Source organism: Nerophis lumbriciformis, linkage group LG20 (genome assembly GCF_033978685.3).
Source record: "Nerophis lumbriciformis linkage group LG20, RoL_Nlum_v2.1, whole genome shotgun sequence".
In the NCBI taxonomy this organism is placed as follows: Eukaryota; Metazoa; Chordata; class Actinopteri; order Syngnathiformes; family Syngnathidae; genus Nerophis; species Nerophis lumbriciformis.
The window spans coordinates 1222501-1243113 of record NC_084567.2 but is presented as its reverse complement, the minus strand read 5'-3'; the positions used below and the strand labels follow the sequence as shown (position 1 = coordinate 1243113).

At 38.3% G+C, this 20613-nt stretch overlaps 3 protein-coding genes across 4 annotated transcripts in view; 1 reads left to right on the top strand and 2 right to left on the bottom strand.

Annotated features, from left to right (window-relative positions):
- Positions 1-16: 16 nt before the first annotated feature.
- Positions 17-363, bottom strand: LOC133619131 (putative uncharacterized protein BRD3OS). Its single transcript, XM_061980031.2, has one exon. It carries the CDS (start codon positions 361-363, stop codon positions 73-75), a length of 291 nt encoding a protein of 96 aa, XP_061836015.1. The 3' UTR covers positions 17-72.
- gstt2 (glutathione S-transferase theta 2) lies at positions 341-15137 on the top strand. Of its 2 annotated transcripts, none has more exons than XM_061980029.2 (5): positions 341-481; positions 11349-11436; positions 14463-14613; positions 14679-14855; positions 14911-15137. In XM_061980029.2, the coding sequence occupies exons 1-5, from the start codon at positions 466-468 to the stop codon at positions 15055-15057; spliced, it is 579 nt and encodes a 192-aa protein (XP_061836013.2). In that variant the 5' UTR covers positions 341-465; the 3' UTR covers positions 15058-15137. The 2 variants fall into 2 exon arrangements, with proteins under 2 accessions (XP_061836013.2, XP_061836012.2); XM_061980028.2 differs by lacking the exon at positions 341-481 and adding an exon at positions 10843-11153.
- chek2 (checkpoint kinase 2) overlaps positions 15110-20613 on the bottom strand; it is a 10563-nt gene continuing 5059 nt past the window's right edge. Inside the window, exons 11-14 of the mRNA XM_072915306.1 lie at positions 19510-19625; positions 19283-19368; positions 15308-15373; positions 15110-15239 (exon numbers count right to left, since the gene is read on the bottom strand). Of these exons, the coding sequence (XP_072771407.1) occupies positions 15147-15239; positions 15308-15373; positions 19283-19368; positions 19510-19625 (361 nt within the window). The 3' untranslated portion in view covers positions 15110-15146. The remainder of the gene's footprint in view (positions 15240-15307; positions 15374-19282; positions 19369-19509; positions 19626-20613) is intronic.

Genomic DNA, 20613 nt, shown 5'->3' with positions numbered 1-20613 from the left:
ACACCACCACTAACTGTCTTGGATCATCAGCTTTTATTGTGAAAGTCAGTACGTGGAGCGGAAGTCTCTGGCCTACATGACGCTGCAGATCCTGGACTGGCCCGCGTCCTCCAGGCTGCTCTTGTCCCGGACCAGCACGGCCTGGTTGCCGTAGCTGCTGTACCAGGACGACTGGCTGCGGCTCAGGTAGGAGGACGGCGGCGCGGCGGCGGCCCCCTGCTGCTGCTGCTGCCACACCAGCAGCGACGTGTCCCGGTAGCGCACCCGGCAGAAGGCCTCGGCCAGAGCCTTCTCCGCCAGCGGGGGCCGAGCGGCCGGACCCGCGCCGTCCTCTAGCGCGGCAGCACCGCCCGAGTCCGCCATGTTGGCAGCATCTCAGGAGTCCAGCTAGCTCGTCGGCCGAGCGTCTCCCTCACATCTCGTCCCGGAAAGGATGACCGCGGCGTCGGTTACCATGGTAACGCAATGAGCGACTATCGCGGTAGGAAACGCTTTGAAGAGAGCGACTAATGCTGCCTGCGCCCTGCCCTGCTTCCTTCGGAGAAGCCACCCCGGATGTGACGTCACGGGTTTGAACTCGTCGATGTCTTTATTTCAACAACCATATTACGCACAACAAACAGAATCATTCAAGAACTGCACAAATATGCACATTGATCAAAAAGTATCTTTATATTTTTTAAATGTGCACATAAAAAAAATATTAAAAATACTTACGAAAGCGAAAAACACCAACTATTCAAATGTTTTTGTTTTTTCATTGCATTTGAGTTTTTCTTATTAGTGAGTTGTACAATTTTTCTTAATCGAACTAAAATGTTTGGCTTGCATGACATTGGATTTGTGGAAATCGTAGCATGACTATAGGACACGCCCCTTTAAACTATGAGTCGTTTTTTAAGAACACTGCTGTAACCTATTTTTTTGACTTGATTTTTATTGACTTGATTTATTGACTTGATTTTTTATTGACTTGATTTTTATTGACTTGCCTATTTTTTTTTATTATTTTTTTTTATTTTTTATTTATTTATTTATTTATTTTTATTTTTATTTTTATTTTTATTTTTATTTTTATTTTTATTTTATTTTTATTTTTATTTTTATTTTTATTTTTATTTTTATTTTTATTTTTATTTTTAATTTTTTAAATTTTTTTAAGAACACTGCTGTAACCTATTATTATTGACTTGATTTTTATTGACTTGATTTATTGACTTGATTTTTATTGACTTGATTTTTTATTGACTTGATTTTTATTGACTTGCCTATTTTATTGACTTGCCTATTTTTACTATTTTTACTATTTTTATTGACTTGCCTATTTTTATTGACTTGCCTATTTGTGGTGTTAAGTTCCTGTTATAAGCTGTCATACAGTACATGCCTTGAGCTCTTATTTTGAAGGCGCTAAGAGCGGAAGTGGTGGGGCGGAGTTTTATCCTGTCGGATGACGTAGCAACAGTGTTTTTTTTGTAATTTTGTAGGAGGGGAGGTAGTGTAACCGAGGGTTTATATATGTCGCTTTTACTGTATAAAAGTACAAAATAACAAACACGGAGGCTCCACTTTTACACGAGGAACACTTTATTTCCTTTGTTTTCAAAACTCCGCTCTTAGCGCCTTCAAAATAAGAGCTCAAGGCATGTACTGTATGACAGCCTATAACAGGAACTTAACGCCACAAATAGGTAAGTCAATAAAAAGGTTACAGCAGTGTTCTTAAAAAAACGACTCGTAGTTTAAAGGGGTGTGTCCTACAAATATGCACATTGATCAAAAAGTATCTTTATATATTTTTTAAATGTGCACATAAAAAAAAAATTAAAAATACTTTCGAAAACAAAAGCGAAAAACACCAACTATTCAAATGTTTTTGTTTTTTCATTGCATTTGAGTTTTTCTTATTAGTGAGTTGTACAATTGTTCTTATTTCAGAATCGAACTAAAATGTTTGGCTTGCATGACATTGGATTTGTGGAAATCGTAGCATGACAATAGGCGAGGGCGGACCTACGTCACTTCCGCCTGCCAATCCCCTAGCAACCGGTCGCCATATTGAATTCGTTGAAAACAAACCAGCTCACAGCGAACACAGCACTGACAGAAAAGGCATTTAACGAGGTTTCACGGCATTTTAAACTGTTCTAAATGGCGTATGATTATGTAAATAGTCTTTCCAGTGAGGCTAGGTTAAGATACGAGTTAAAATGTTCTGTAGTTGGATTAAACGACTGCCCTTACCGCCTTCCAGCAGATGCGTGGACTGATAATCCTACACAATGGCCAGACATGGAATTTGGAAATCTTTATGTCTACCTCACAAGCGCACCAGGTCGGTTGTTAGCTTCGGTTGTTATATAACGAATAAATCACATAAAAATTGTTAAATCACCCAAAGTTTGTTGATAAATGATAATAAGGATGACACGGTGGCTACCAGTATCTGTATATTTATTATATCTGTAGAGAGCTCATTCAAATTCAGTTCAGTATTATGATTTATTATTTGCTGAATTACTGGAAATAGCCTTTATACCGTATGTTATTGTTGTGCAACAACAACAACTTCAGCTGTCGAACGTTATTCAGTAAAAATTCAACGGGTTCAACATTAGCATGGACGGTATAGCCAAGTTGTGGTTAAGAAGGTGGATTTTTGTTCCTTATATTTACCAGAAACGAAGTGATCCGAACACACGACCCGGGATTTTGGGGGACTCCAGTGAGAACTGTCCTCGTTTTCCCGGTGTAAAGCTGCGAGCCATTTGTCTCGTCTCTGTGGGCTTTTAGCACGCTTTGGCAGAACAAAATACGACCTTTGTTTTCCCTGTTTCCGGTTGTGGTTTGCACAACCAAAAACAACACCGTTTTTTGGCATTTTGGAGGCAGAATGACGGGTTTAATCAGCGCAGGTCGACAGGTTAAAGAGTAATGGCGACGGTTTGTTTTCAACGCCAGTCAGGTTGCTATGGCTCGAAGAACCCGTATGTAGCTCAGTTGCCCGGATGTCGGCCCTGCCCTATAGGACACGCCCCTTTAAACTACGAGTCGTTTTTTAAGAACACTCCTTCGGAGAAGCCACCCCGGATGTGACGTCACGGTTTTTAACTCGTCGATGTCTTTATTTCAACAACCATATTACGCACAACAAACAGAATCATTCAAGAACTTCACAAATATGCACGTTGATCAAAAAGTATCTTTATATTTTTTAAATGTGCACATAAAAAAAATATTAAAAATACTTTCGAAAGCGAAAAACACCAACTATTCAAATGTTTTTGTTTTTTCATTGCATTTGAGTTTTTCTTATTAGTGAGTTGTAAAATTTTTCTTAATCGAACTAAAATGTTTGGCTTGCATGACATTGGATTTGTGGAAATCGTAGCATGACTATAGGACATGCCCCTTTAAACTATGAGTCCTTTAAACACCATCCCGTCTCCGCTCGGGATGGTGTCCTGCTGGCCCCACTATGGACTGGACTCTTACTATTATGTTGGATCCACTATGGACTGGACTCTCACAATATTATGTCAGACCCACTCGACATCCATTGCTTTCGGTCTCCCCTAGAGGGGGGGGGTTACCCACATATGCGGTCCTCTCCAAGGTTTCTCATAGTCATTCACATCGACGTCCCACTGGGGTGAGTTTTTCCTTGCCCGTATGTGGGCTTTGTACCGAGGATGTCGTTGTGGCTTGTGCAGCCCTTTGAGACACTTGTGATTTAGGGCTATATAAATAAAGATTGATTGATTGATTGATTTTAAGAACACTGCTGTAACCTATTTTTATTGACTTGATTTTTATTGACTTGATTTATTGACTTGATTTTTTATTGACTTGATTTTTATTGACTTGCCTATTTTTTTTATTTTTTTATTTTTTTTTTTTATTTTTTTAATTTATTTATTATTCATTTATTTTATTTATTTATTTATTTATTTATTTATTTATTTTTTTTTATTTTTATTTTTATTTTTATTTATTATTTTTTTTTTTTTTTTATTTTATTTTTTTTTTTTTATATATATATTTTTTTTTTTTTTTTTTTTTTTTTTTTTTTTTTAAGAACACTGCTGTAACCTATTTTTATTGACTTGATTTATTGACTTGATTTTTATTGACTTGATTTTTTATTGATTTGATTTTTATTGACTTCCCTATTTTATTGACTTGCATATTTTTGCTATTTTTACTATTTTTATTGACTTGCCTATTTTTATTGACTTGCCTATTTGTGGTGTTAAGTTCCTGTTATAAGCTGTCATACAGTACATGCCTTGAGCTCTTATTTTGAAGGCGCTAAGAGCGGAAGTGGTGGGGCGGAGTTTTATCCTGTCGGATGACGTAGCAACAGTGTTTTTTTTTGTAATTTTGTAGGAGGGGAGGTAGTGTAACCGAGGGTTTATATATGTCGCCTTTACTGTATAAAAGTACAAAATAACAAACACGGAGGCTCCACTTTTACACGAGGAACACTTTATTTCCTTTGTTTTCAAAACTCCGCTCCACCACTTCCGCTCTTAGCGCCTTCAAAACAAGAGCTCAAGGCATGTACTGTATGACAGCCTATAACAGGAACTTAACGCCACAAATAGGCAAGTCAATAAAAAGGTTACAGCAGTGTTCTTAAAAAAACGACTCGTAGTTTAAAGGGGCGTGTCCTACAAATATGCACATTGATCAAAAAGTATCTTTATATATTTTTTAAATGCACATAAAAACATTTTTTAAAAATACTTTCGAAAACGAAAGCGAAAAACACCAACTATTCAAATGTTTTTGTTTTTTCATTGCATTTGAGTTTTTCTTATTAGTGAGTTGTACAATTGTTCTTATTTCAGAATCGAACTAAAATGTTTGGCTTGCATGACATTAGATTTGTGGAAATCGTAGCATGACTATAGGACACGCCCCTTTAAACTCCATCCATCCATCCATCTTCTTCCGCTTATCCGAGGTCGGGTCGCGGGGGCAGCAGCCTAAGCAGGGAAGCCCAGACTTCCCTCTCCCCAGCCACTTCGTCCAGCTCCTCCCGGGGGATCCCGAAGCGTTCCCAGGCCAGCCGGGAGACATAGTCTTCCCAACGTGTCCTGGGTCTTCCCTGTGGCCTCCTACCGGTCAGACGTGCCCTAAACACCTCCCTAGGGAGGCGTTAGGGTGGCATCCTGACCAGATGCCCGAACCACCTCATCTGGCTCCTCTCCATGTGGAGGAGCAGCGGCTTTACTTTGAGCTCCTCCCGGATGGCAGAGCTTCTCACCCTATCTCTAAGGGAGAGACCCGCCACCCGGCGGAGGAAACTCATTTGGGCCGCTTGTACCCGTAATCTTGTCCTTTCGGTCATGACCCAAAGCTCATGACCATAGGTGAGGATGGGAACGTAGATTGACCGGTAAATTGAGAGCTTTGCCTTCCGGCTCAGCTCCTTCTTCACCACAATGGATCGATACAGCGTCCACATTACTGAAGACGCCGCACCGATCCGCCTGTTGATCTCACCATCCACTCTTCCCTCACTCGTGAACAAGACTCCGAGGTACTTGAACTCCTCCACTTGGGGCAAGATCTCCTCCCCAACCCGAAGATGGCATTCCACCCTTTTCTGGGCAAGAACCATGGACTTGGACTTGGAGGTGCTGATTCAGTCGCTTCACACTCGGCTGCGAACCGATCCAGTGAGAGCTGAAGATCCTGGCCAGATGAAGCCATCAGGACCACATCATCTGCAAAAAGCAGAGACCTAATCCTGCAGCCACCAAACCAGATCCCCTCAACGCCTTGACTGCGCCTAGAAATTCTGTCCATAAAAGTTCAGAACAGAATCGGTGACAAAGGGCAGCCTTGGCGGAGTCCAACCCTCACTGGAAACGTGTCCGACTTACTACCGGCAATGCGGACCAAGCTCTGACACTGATCATACAGGGAGCGGACCGCCACAATCAGACAGTCCGATACCCCATACTCTCTGAGCACTCCCCACAGGACTTCCCGGGGTACATGGTCGAATGCCTTCTCCAAGTCCACAAAACACATGTAGACTGGTTGGGCAAACTCCCATGCACCCTCAAGGACCCTGCCGAGAGTATAGAGCTGGTCCACAGTTCCATGACCAGGACGAAAACCACACTGTTCCTCCTGAATCCGAGGTTCGACTATCCGGCGTAGCCTCCTCTCCAGTACACCTGAATAGACCTTACCGGGAAGGCTGAGGAGTGTGATCCCACCATAGTTAGAACACACCCTCCGGTTCCCCTTCTTAAAGAGAGGAACCACCACCCCGGTCTGCCAATCCAGAGGTACCGTCCCCGATGTCCACGCGATGTTGCAGAGTCTTGTCAACCAAGACAGCCCCACAGCATCCAGAGCCTTAAGGAACTCCGGGCGGATCTCATCCACCCCCGGGGCCTTGCCACCGAGGAGCTTTTTAACTACCTCAGCAACCTCAGCCCCAGAAATAGGAGAGCCCACCACAGATTCCCCAGGCCCTGCTTCCTTATAGGAAGACGTGCTGGTGGGATTGAGGAGGTCTTCGAAGTATTCCTTCCACCGATCCACAACATCCGCAGTCGAGGTCAGCAGAACACCATCCGCACCATACACGGTGTTGACACTGCACTGCTTCCCCTTCCTGAGGCGGCGGATGGTGGTCCAGAATCGCTTCGAAGCCGTCCGGAAGTTGTTTTCCATGGCTTCCCCGATTTCCGCAACCGCTGAAGCCGCACACTGCTACGAGTCGTTTTTTAAGAACACTGCTGTAACCTATTTGTGGTGTTAAGTTCCTGTTATAAGCTGTCATACAGTTCATGCCTTGAGCTCTTATTTTGAAGGCGCTAAGAGCGAAAGTGGTGGGGCGGAGTTTTATCCTGTCGGATGACGTAGCAACAGTGTTTTTTTGTAATTTTGTAGGAGGGGAGGTAGTGTAACTGAGGGTTTAAATATGTCACTTTTACTGTATAAAAGTACAAAATAACAAACACGGAGGCTCCACTTTTACACGAGGAACACTTTATTTCCTTTCTTTTCAAAACTCCGCTCCACCACTTCCGCTCTTAGCGCCTTCAAAACAAGAGCTCAAGGCATGTACTGTATAACAGCGCATAACAGGAACTTAACATCACAAAGAGGCAAGTCCATAAAAATAGGTTACACTGCTAATATGTATGCATATTGTTAAATATGTTCTCTTTTTCAAATAACTCATATTGGGACGTGTTGCAAAATATATTATTGTGCTGTATTTTGAAATCGCTAAATGCGGACGTCATTTCCGCAGGTGACTTCCTGTTAGCTTCCGATTCAATTGTTGAAAGAATGGCAGCTAATTTGTCGAAATCTCTCGTGAATTCTTATCGTGGTAAGTTGTCAATAATATGTTTATTTCACGTTGGTGACATTTAAAGGTGTAGATAATGGCGATTGTTAAGAACTTGATGAACATGTTTATTCATTGAGGAATGCGGTCACGTGTTTGACTGCAGCTTCCGGTTAGAAGCCATGGAAGTTTGAATGATTTTGTTTAAAATATGACAGTAAAATGTCAACTATTGTACAAATATGTACAAAACGAGAGGATTTGTACCACTTCATTTACAGTTGTCATATGTAGAGAAATGTTGAAGTAAATGCTGAGTCTTGCAACAGCGTTGTCGTCATTGGCTTGGAGAACACTACACTAACACTTAAGTGGTTTTAGAAAAGACATCGAATTTTTGCATTTTTAGTTGTACTTATTTTATGAGTTTTCATACACATTTTATTTTTTTATTTATTGAAATTCACATCCTGATGTGGAACCTTGCAAGACACAACACATTGTTACACTGCAAACAATTGGTCTGTTTTCTGTATCGGTGACTCAAACTGTGGTATTTATTCTTTGGGTTCCAGAGCCTGAGTGGTACGCAGGCTCCATCTAGTGGTAGGCCAAAGAATCACTTGATTAAAGGACAGTTTTTAATGAATACTGCACTTTTGTATTTTAATGTTGTCATTATGGTGGTACTTAATGAATACTTAGGTCTACTACACTACTGTATTTAATGTTGTCATTATGGTGGTACTTAATGACTACTTAGGTCTACTACACTACTGTATTTAATGATGTCATTATGGTGGTACTTAATGAATACTTAGGTCTACTACACTACTGTATTTAATGTTGTCATTATGGTGGTACTTAATGAATACTGTTGCGTTGGGACCAGTTGTTCCTCCCAGGGAATTCAAGTTTCTGGTCGTCGCTCCCAAGGTCTTTACGACACTTAAAGCTGAGTAAAAGAACCACCGGAGACAGAATAGGTATTTTGTAATATATTTGCAAAGCTTTGTAAATATAATGAGACCAGTCCAGCATAGAACATTCCATCGCACAGCTAAGATGGTCTGACCACAAAAAATGGAAAACCTTCTCTTCTATAAAGTCTCTCTCCCTCCCACCCTCGTTGTCTTGTCTTTCCAGCCTAAACACATGCCCATTGTCCTCCGCATCTGGACAGAAGAATAGATAAGAAGGAGTATCTCTCTTTCTTACATTCCATACCCAAGGTTAGCACACAGTATTTGCAGACAACCAAAAGACCACAATTGGAAGAAAAACACTAGCTGTTTTGTAATATGATTATGAAATTAAAGAAGTAATACTTAAATACGGATATATGTAAATATGTGCCTCTAAAAATACTTAGGTCTACTACACTACTGTATTTAATGTTGTCATTATGGTGGTACTTAATGAATACTTAGGTCTACTACACTACTGTGTTTAATGTTGTCGTTATGGTGGTACTTAATGAATACTTAGGTCTACTACACTACTGTATTTAATGTTGTCATTATGGTAGTACTTAATGAATACTTAGGTCTACTACACTACTGTATTTAATGTTGTCATTATGGTGGTACTTAATGAATACTTAGGTCTACTACACTACTGTATTTAATGTTGTCATTATGGTGGTACTTAATGAATACTTAGGTCTACTACACTACTGTATTTAATGTTGTCATTATGGTGGTACTTAATGAATACTTAGGTCTACTACACTACTGTATTTAATGTTGTCATTATGGTGGTACTTAATGACTACTTAGGTCTACTACACTACTGTATTTAATGATGTCATTATGGTGGTACTTAATGAATACTTAGGTCTACTACACTACTGTATTTAATGTTGTCATTATGGTGGTGCTTAATGAATACTGTTGCGTTGGGACCAGTTGTTCCTCCCAGGGAATTCAAGTTTCTGGTCGTCGCTCCCAAGGTCTTTACGACACTTAAAGCTGAGTAAAAGAACCACCGGAGACAGAATAGGTATTTTGTAATATATTTGCAAAGCTTTGTAAATATAATGAGACCAGTCCAGCATAGAACATTCCATCGCACAGCTAAGATGGTCTGACCACAAAAAATGGAAAACCTTCTCTTCTATAAAGTCTCTCTCCCTCCCACCCTCGTTGTCTTGTCTTTCCAGCCTAAACACATGCCCATTGTCCTCCGCATCTGGACAGAAGAATAGATAAGAAGGAGTATCTCTCTTTCTTACATTCCATACCCAAGGTTAGCACACAGTATTTGCAGACAACCAAAAGACCACAATTGGAAGAAAAACACTAGCTGTTTTGTAATATGATTATGAAATTAAAGAAGTAATACTTAAATACGGATATATGTAAATATGTGCCTCTAAAAATACTTAGGTCTACTACACTACTGTATTTAATGTTGTCATTATGGTGGTACTTAATGAATACTTAGGTCTACTACACTACTGTGTTTAATGTTGTCGTTATGGTGGTACTTAATGAATACTTAGGTCTACTACACTACTGTATTTAATGTTGTCATTATGGTAGTACTTAATGAATACTTAGGTCTACTACACTACTGTATTTAATGTTGTCATTATGGTGGTACTTAATGAATACTTAGGTCTACTACACTACTGTATTTAATGTTGTCATTATGGTGGTACTTAATGAATACTTAGGTCTACTACACTACTGTATTTAATGTTGTCATTATGGTGGTACTTAATGAATACTTAGGTCTACTACACTACTGTATTTAATGTTGTCATTATGGTGGTACTTAATGAATACTTAGGTCTACTACACTACTGTATTTAATGTTGTCATTATGGTGGTACTTAATGAATACTTAGGTCTACTACACTACTGTATTTAATGTTGTCATTATGGTGGTACTTAATGAATACTTAGGTCTACTACACTACTGTATTTAATGTTGTCATTATGGTGGTACTTAATGAATACTTAGGTCTACTACACTACTGTATTTAATGTTGTCATTATGGTGGTACTTCAAGGGCTAAGTGTTTTCTGAGTTGGTACTTTGTACAAAAAGTAAAAACGAAAACAAATAATTATTTACATGGTAAATATTGTTTATGATTTTTAAGTGACTTTAGTTGGCCATGATTGGTAATTAAAGAGAAAAGTGTACGAATTATATATCTATATATACATAAAACATGTTTTAATAAAAAATCACTTAATTTGAACTATACCCATATTACACAAAGATAACATAATAGTGGTTTTGCACCAACTAAAAAGTAAATGTCACACAAATAGACGAAGCGATACACATGGTCCGTCTGTTTTGACGTCCGGGTAGAAACACACCACTACGACAAAACAGTGTTTCCCCCCCCCCTCAGACTGCAGCGTGTTAATACATTGACTCTTGAATACATTACAACATTAAAAGGTGATTTAAGTACATCATGAAGCGACATTAAAGGTGATTTAAGTACATCATGAAGCGACAAACGGAAGACAAAAATGTTCAAGAGAGAAATAAAGAGCTACAGTGCAGTGTAAGTTGCGGCCGGCAGAGGGCGCAAAACAAATGTATATGCTCTGACACGACAGGCGGAACAAAAACACGAAGAAGAAGAAAACTGCGGAATAAAAACACGAAGAAGAAGAAGAAGGACAGCGAGTGACGCGCTCGTTTGTAACGGAAACAAAATCCAACTTTTTCAAAGTTGAAATGGCGACGAGCCGCGCGGTCAACCTTTATTTGGACCTCCTTTCTCAGCCTTGCCGCGCCGTGCACATCCTCGTCAATGTCGCCAACATCCCACATCGCGTCCACACGGTGGCGCTCAGGAAAGGTAATATCATAATTACGTCATAACTGTAATGACGTCATAAGTGTCATGTACATGTGCACATGATGGTAGGACATGTTGCTAACTTCTGTCTCTGTGACGTCACAGACTTTGTTGTTTGTTGTCCAAGTGGACTTTGAGCCCGGCCGGACTGCGCGCGCACGTGACGTGTAATAAAGGAGTTGTGTTGTCGTGCAGGAGAACATCAGACTGAACACTTCAACAACATCAACCCCAACAACAAAGTTCCTGTCATTGATGACGACGGCTTTGTGCTCACTGAGAGGTGCGCGCGCACACACACACACACACACACACACACATTAGTTTGAACTGAGGGGCCAAATGACAATTATGTCTGCCCCAGAAGGCCACATCAATGAATGTTGATATTGTATTGAATGACATGTCAGGCTATGATCATCACATTGAATGACATGTCAGGCTATGATCACCACATTGAATGATATGGTGGGCCACCATAAATAATGTAGGGAAACTAAATGGAATGACACTTGAAGTGACAGCACATCAAATGATTAATTGGCAGGCTAGTTTCAATAATGAGGCAGCACATGAAATGACATCACGGGCCACCTTAAATGACGTGGAAGCACATCAATTGAAATGGCAGGCCACCATAAATGATGTGGCAGACTACATTAAATGATATGGCAGGCCACAATAAACGATGCGGCGGGCCATAAAAGGATGTTGCGTACAGACGTGGCCCCAGGCCTTGAGTGTGTGTACTAATAAACAAAGTGTGTGTGTGTGTGTGTAATAAAGAGTATGTGTAATAAACAAAGAGTGTGTGTACTAAATAAACGAACTGTGTGCGTGTAATAAAGTGTGTGTACTAATAAACAAAGCATGTGTGTAATAAATAAAGTGTGTGTGTGTAATAAACAAAGCATGTGTGTAATAAACAATGTGTGTACTAATAAACAAAGCATGTGTGTAATAAATAAAGTGTGTGTCCTAATAAACAGTGTGTGTGTGTAATAAACAAAGTGTGTACTAATAAACAAAGAGTGTGTCCTAATAAACAGAGTATGTGTGTGTAATAAACATAAAGTGTGTGTACTAATAAACAGTGTGTGTGAGTGTACTAATAAACAAAGTGTGTGTACTAATAAACTGTGTGTGTGTGTGTGTAATAAACAAACAAAGTGTGTACTAATAAACGTGTGTGTCCTAATAAACAGAGTATGTGTGTGTAATAAACATAAAGTGTGTGTACTAATAAACAAAGTGTGTGTCCTAATAAACAAAGTATGTGTGTAATAAACAAAGCGTGTGTGTACTAATAAACAAAGTGTGTCCTAACAAAGTGTGTGTGTGTGTGTGTGTAATAAACAAAACGTGTGTGTACTGATAAACAGTGTGTGTGTGTGTGTAATAAACAAAGCAAGTGTGTCCTAATAAAGTGTGTGTGTAATAAACAAAGTGTGTACTAATAAAGTGTGTACTAATAAACAAAGTATGTGTGTGTAATAAACATAAAGTGTGCGTACTAATAAAGTGTGTGTGTACTAATAAACAAAGCATGTGTGTAATAAACAAAGTGTGTCCTAATAACCAGTGTGTGTGTAATAAACAAAGTGTGTACTAATAAACAAAGTGTGTGTCCTAATAAACAGAGTATGTGTGTGTGTAATAAACATAAAGTGTGTGTACTAATAAACAGTGTGTGTGAGTGTACTAATAAACAAAGTGTGTGTACTAATAAACAACGCGTGTGTCCTAATAAACAGAGTGTGTGTGTAATAAACATAAAGTGTGTGTACTAATAAACAAAGCATGTGTGTAATAAACAAAGTGTGTACTAATAAACGTGTGTCCTAATAAACAAAGTATGTGTGTGTAATAAACAAAGCGTGTGTGTACTAATAAACAAAGTGTGTGTACTGATAAACAGTGTGTGTGTGTAATAAACAAAGCAAGTGTGTCCTAATAAACAAAGTGTGTACTAATAAACAGAGTGTGTGTGTAATAAACAAAGCGTGTGTACTGATGAACAGTGTGTGTGTAATAAACAAAGTGTGTGTCCTAATAAACATAAAGTGTGTGTACTAATAAACAGTGTGTGTGTGTAATAAACAAAGCATGTGTGTAATAAGCAAAGTGTGTACTAATAAACAAAGTGTGTCCTAATAAACAAAGTGTGTGTGTGTAATAAACAAAGCGTGTGTGTACTAATAAACAAAGTGTGTCCTAATAACAAAGTGTGTGTGTGTGTGTGTGTGTGTAATAAACAAAGCGTGTGTGTACTGATAAACAGTGTGTGTGTGTGTAATAAACAAAGCAAGTGTGTCCTAATAAAGTGTGTGTAATAAACAAAGTGTGTACTAATAAACAAAGTGTCCTAATAAAGTGTGTGTAATAAACAAAGTGTGTACTAATAAACAAAGCGTGTGTGTACTAATAAACAAAGTATGTGTGTGTAATAAACATAAAGTGTGCGTACTAATAAACAAAGTGTGTGTGTACTAATAAACAAAGTGTGTGTGTGTAATAAACATAAATTGTGCATACTAATAAACAAAGTGTGGACTAATAAACAACGTGTGTACTAATAAACAAAGCATGTGTGTAATAAACATAGTGTGCGTACTAATAAACAAAGTGTGTATGTACTAATTAACAAAGTGTGTGTGTGTGTGTGTGAACTAATAAACAAAGTGTGTCCTAATAAACAAAGTGTGTGTGCAATAAACAAAGTGTGTACTAATAAACAAAGTATGTGTGTGTAATAAACATAAAGTGTGCGTACTAATAAACAAAGTGTGCGTACTAATAAACAAAGTGTGTGTGTACTAATAAACAAAGTGTGTGTGTACTAATAAACAAAGTATGTGTGTAATAAACATAAAGTGTGCGTACTAATAAACAAAGTGTGTGTGTGTACTAATAAACAAAGTGTGTGTGTGTGTAATAAACATAAATTGTGTGTACTAATAAACAAAGTGGTGTGTACTAATAAACAAAGTGTGTACTAATAAACAAAGTATGTGTGTAATAAACATAAAGTGTGCGTACTAATAAACAAAGTGTGCGTACTAATAAACAAAGTGTGTGTGTACTAATAAACAAAGTGTGTGTGTACTAATAAACAAAGTGTGTACTAATAAACAAAGTATGTGTGTAATAAACAAAGTGTGCGTACTAATAAACAAAGTGTGTGTGTACTAATAACAAAGTGTGTGTGTGTGTGTAATAAACATAAATTGTGCGTACTAATAAACAAAGTGTGTGTGTACTAATAAACAAAGTGTGTGTACTAATAAAGAAAGTGTGTGTGTGTTGCAGTGACGCCATCTTGAAGTACTTGTGCACTAAGTACGATGTTGCGGAGCACTGGTATCCACGGCAACCAGAGAGGCGTGCCCGGGTGGATGAGTACACGGCGTGGCATCACACCAACACTCGACCGCACGCCGCCAAAGTCTTCCTGCTGGAGGTCCTGACCACAAGCCACGCCTCCATCGTCCTTCCTGGCTAACCACGCTGTCTCGCCATCGCCAGGTCCTGATCCCCACCTGGACCAGTTCTGGCGTGGACCAGGCGCTGTTGGGCCGCGCCTTGTCTCAGCTGGACGCCACGCTGGACCTGCTGGAGTCCATGTTCCTGCGGAGACAGCCCTTCCTGTGCGGCGATGACATCACGCTGGCGGACCTGCTCGCCGCCTGCGAGCTCATGCAGGTCAGATATTGAGCTTTTCATAAGCCCCGCCCCCTTCATTAATGAGCGCGTGCAGCCTGCAGGCGGCGGCAGAGACGTCTTGCAGGGACGTCCTCAGCTGCGGCGCTGGATGACCCGGGTCCAGTCGGCGCTAGGCCACGCCTTCCACGAGGCGCACGCCGTCCTGTACGCCGTCAGAGACCGCCGCCAGGCCAAGCTGTGAGCCGTTGCCACGACGACAAGATGCGGACAGGAAACCGGCTCGTCAAACAGAATGAAAAAATAAAAGACTTTATTAGGAAATGTTTGAAGTCACAGCTGGTCGGTGGGCGGGGCTTGCTTGGCCGGGCGCCCGCCCTCGCTGCCCTCCCGTCTCCTCTTACGCGAAGAGGTTGGCTCCGCCCCCTGCGTGAGTGAGGACACGTCTGATTGGTCACAGTGCGCACGCCAATGGAAGTGACATGAGTGGTTACCACGGCGACATCAGGGGGAGAAGGCGGGTACATGAGCGCGTGCGCCTTCGCCAACATGGTCGGGTCCTACGTGCACGCACACACGCACACACACACACACACACACACACACACACACACACACACACACACACACACACACACACACACACACACACACACACACACACACATTTTAAAGACACAAATAGCAACATAAGTCATCAATATAAACACAACATCTTGACTTTGTTATTGCTAACAAAACATTCAGTTTTGAAGCATTTTATAGCAATGCTACATTAGCATTAGCATTAGCCACTAGACCAGACCAAAACAATACGTTCAGTATCGTGGCCACTGATTGGCTCAGCCTCAGAATGCATTAGCATGCTAACTTTTTTAGCCAATTTTGCAGCCAAACATTTCAGATTGACTTCACTTGGTACTTGACACATGCTAGTTTGTTTTTTTTTAGCAAATTTTACAGCCTAACACCTCAGACCCATAACGTAACACACTCACGTTAGCACATTAATGTTGGCAGCCTAGCATGCTAACGTGAGTGTGTTACGTTATGGGTCTGAGGTGTTAGGCTGTAAAATTTGCTAAAAAAAAAAAAAACTAGCATGTGTCAAGTACCAAGTGAAGTCAATCTGAAATGTTTGGCTGCAAAATTGGCTAAAAAAATGTTAGCACATTAATGTTGGCAGCCTAGCATGCTAACATTTTTTTAGCCAATTTCGCAGCTGAGCGCATCAGGTTTATTTTTTTAACGTGGTATTTGACACATGCTAACGGTTAGCATTCTAACATGCTGAATGTTTTAGGCCAATTTTACAGCCGAACACCTCAGAGTAATATCATTTGGCACTTGACACATACTAATGCTAGCATTATAGCATGCTAATTTTTTTTTTTAGTATATTTTACAGCCCAACACCTCAGACTCAAAACATAACACACTCACGTTAGCATGCTAGGCTGCCAACATTAATGTGCTAACATTTTTTAGCCAATTTCGCAGCTGAGCGCACCAGGCTTGCTTTTTAACGTGGTATTTGACACATGCTAACGGTTAGCATTCTAACATGCCGAATGTTTTCGGCCAATTTTACAGCCGAACACCTCAGAGTAATATCATTTGGCACTTGACACATGCTAATGCTAGCATTATAGCATGCTAATTTTTTTTTGAGTATATTTTACAGCCCAACACCTCAGACTCAAAACATAACACACTCACGTTAGCATGCTAGGCTGCCAACATTAATGTGCTATCATTTTTTAGCCAATTTCGCAGCTGAGCGCATCAGGTTTATTTTTTAACGTGGTATTTGACACATGCTAACGGTTAGCATTCTAACATGCTGAATGTTTTAGGCCAATTTTACAGCCGAACATCTCAGAGTAATATCATTTGGCACTTGCCGCATGCTAATGCTAGCATTATAGCATGCTAATTTTTTTTTGAGTATATTTGACAGCCCAACACCTCAGACTCAAAACATAACACACTCACGTTAGCATGCTAGGATGCCAACAATAATAAGCTAACATTTTCCGAACTCTTCAAAGTGACAACTTGGTACTTGACACATGCTAATGTTAGCATTGTAAAAAAAAATTTGGTGCATATTTTACAGCTCAATGCCTCAGACACATGTTAACTGTTAGCATGCTAACATTAACATGCTTTTTTGTTGTTGCCGATTTTGCAGCCGAACACCTCGGATTCATATAAGCTTGACACATGCTAACAGTTAGCATGCTAACTTCTTTAAAGCTAAATTACATGCATATGCTTACTAGTCATATGACCACATCCTAACTGTTAGCATGCATTCTAGAATGACACATTTCTTAGCCAATTTTACATCCCAATATTAGTATATATATTATTATATTATATATATATAATATAATATATAATATAATATATATATATAATATAATATAATATTATTATTATATTATATATTATTATTATTATTATATTATATATATATATATATTAGTATTTGACACATGCTAACTGTTAGCATGCATTCTAGAATGACACATTTCTTAGCCAATTTTACATCCCAATATTAGTATATATATTATTATATTATACATATATATAATATAATATATAATATAATATATAATATAATATAATATTATTATTATATTATATATTATTATTATTATTATATTATATATATATTAGTATTTGACACATGCTAACTGTTAGCATGCATTCTAGAATGACACATTTCTTAGCCAATTTTACATCCCAATATTAGTATATATATTATTATATATATATAATATAATATATAATATAATATATATATATAATATAATATAATATTATTATATTATATATTATTATTATATTATATATATATATATTAGTATTTGACACATGCTAACTGTTAGCATGCATTCTAGAATGACACATTTCTTAGCCAATTTTACATCCCAATATTAGTATATATATTATTATATTATATATATATAATATAATATATAATATAATATATATATATATATAATATAATATTATATATTATTATTATTATTATTATTATATTATATATATATATATATTAGTATTTGACACATGCTAACTGTTAGCATGCATTCTAGAATGACACATTTCTTAGCCAATTTTACATCCCAATATTAGTATATATATTATTATATTATATATATATAATATAATATATAATATAATATATATATATATAATATAATATTATATATTATTATTATTATTATTATATATATATATTAGTATTTGACACATGCTAACTGTTAGCATGCATTCTAGAATGACACATTTCTTAGCCAATTTTACATCCCAATATTAGTATATATATTATATTATATATTATATATATAATATAATATATATTATATTATATATTATTATTATTATTATATTATATATATATATATTAGTATTTGACACATGCTAACTGTTAGCATGCATTCTAGAATGACACATTTCTTAGCCAATTTTACATCCCAATATTAGTATATATATTATTATATTATATATTATATATATAATATAATATATATTATATTATATATTATTATTATTATTATATTATATATATATATATTAGTATTTGACACATGCTAACTGTTAGCATGCATTCTAGAATGACACATTTCTTAGCCAATTTTACATCCCAATATTAGTATATATATTATTATATTATATATATATAATATAATATATAATATAATATATATATATAATATAAATTATATTATTATATTATATATTATTATTATTATTATATTATATATATATATTAGTATTTGACACATGCTAACTGTTAGCATGCATTCTAGAATGACACATTTCTTAGCCAATTTTACATCCCAATATTAGTATATATATTATTATATTATATATATATAAAATAATATATAATATAATATAATATATATATATAATATAATATATATTATATTATTATTATATTATATATTATATATATATATTAGTATTTGACACATGCTAACTGTTAGCATGCGAAGGGCTAACTTTTTTTTAGCCAAATTCCCAGCCTAACACATCAGAGTCTTATGACATGGTACTTGACACATGCTAACTTCTAGCATGCTAACATTAGTGTGCTAAATTTTTTTGTGCCAATTTTACATCCGAACACCTCGGAGTCATATAAGTTGGTGCTTGACACATGCTAACTGTTAGCATGCAAAGTGCTAACTTTATTTATAACCAATTTTACATCCGAACACCTCGGAGTCATATAGCTTGGTGCTTGACACATGCTAACTGTTAGCACGCTAGAATGTAAAAGTTAGCATGCTAATGAGAACATGCTAACTTTTTTAGCATGTTTAGCATGAACACTTCAGTCACTTGCTACTTGACCGCATTCTAACTGTTAGCCTTCAAGTCATTTCTGCATTCAAAATTGTTGTTATTTTGTCGCGGGACATCGCCATGACGATGATAAAGACGAGTACCTGTAGCCAGGTGTGCTGCAGAGCCTCCTCGATGCTCATCCTCTTTGTGGGGTCAACAACCAGCAGCTTCCTGACCACGTCTTTGGCTGCAGCGCACACACACACACACACACACACACACACACACACACACACACACACACACACACACACACACACACACACACACACACACACACGGTTTAATCTTTGACCTCAAGCGGCGTCGGTGGCAAAGATGAGGTGACCTTGGTCTGACACGTGTTTCCACTTGGACGTCACCATGGTGAATTCTCCTCGGATGATCTGCTCCGTGACGGACTGTGGACCAAAGTTGTCGTGAAAGGGGGGGTACCCGCCCAGACTGCCAACACACACACACAGTAATTAATACAAGGTGGTGAGGGGTAGGTTCAGTTAGGAGGGGGGTGAGAGCACATTCATACAAAGTATGTGAGGGGTAATTAATACAAAGTGGGGAGGGGGGGTAGGTTCAGTTAGGAGGGGGGTGAGAGCACATTCATACAAAGTATGTAAGGGGTAACTAACACAAAGTGGGGAGGGGTAGGTTCAGTTAGGAGGGGGGTGAGAGCACATTCATACAAAGTATGTAAGGGGTAACTAACACAAAGTGGGGAGGGGTAGGTTCAGTTAGGAGGGGGGTGAGAGCACATTCATACAAAGTATGTAAGGGGTAACTAATACAACGTGGGGGGGAGTAGGTTCAGTTAGGAGGGGGGTGAGAGCACATTCATACAAAGTATGTAAGAGGTAATTAATACAAAGTGGGGAGGGGTAGGTTCAGTTAGGAGGGGGGTGAGAGCACATTCATACAAAGTATGTAAGGAGTAATTCATACAAAGTGGGGGGGGGGTAGGTTCAGTTAGGAGGGGGGTGAGAGCACATTCATACAAAGTATGTAAGGAGTAATTCATACAAAGTGGGGGGGGGGTAGGTTCAGTTAGGAGGGGGGTGAGAGCACATTCATACAAAGTATGTAAGGAGTAATTCATACAAAGTGGGGGGAGGGTAGGTTCAGTTAGGAGGGGGGTGAGAGCACATTCATACAAAGTATGTAAGGACTAATTCATACAAAGTGGGGAGGGGTAGGTTCAGTTAGGAGGGGGTGAGAGTACATTCATACAAAATATGTAAGGGGTAACTAATACAAAGTGGGGGGAGTATGTTCAGTTAGGAGGGGGGTGAGAGCACATTCATACAAAGTATGTAAAGAGTAATTAATACAAAGTGTGGGGGGGTAGGTTCAGTTAGGAGGGGGGTGAGAGCACATTCATACAAAGTATGTAAGGGGTAACTAATACAACGTGGGGGGGAGTAGGTTCAGTTAGGAG

What these genes read in the sequence shown, in the direction of transcription:
- LOC133619131 (XM_061980031.2), bottom strand. Translation starts at nt 363, where the DNA reads ATGGCGGACTCGGGCGGTGCTGCCGCGCTAGAGGACGGCGCGGGTCCG.
- gstt2 (XM_061980028.2), top strand. Translation starts at nt 11,030, where the DNA reads ATGGCGACGAGCCGCGCGGTCAACCTTTATTTGGACCTCCTTTCTCAG. An exon ending in GGCTTTGTGCTCACTGAGAG is followed by an intron (nt 11,437 to 14,462) that starts GTGCGCGCGCAC and finishes TGTGTGTTGCAG; the next exon opens with TGACGCCATCTTGAAGTACT. An exon ending in CCGCCTGCGAGCTCATGCAG is followed by an intron (nt 14,856 to 14,910) that starts GTCAGATATTGA and finishes GAGCGCGTGCAG; the next exon opens with CCTGCAGGCGGCGGCAGAGA.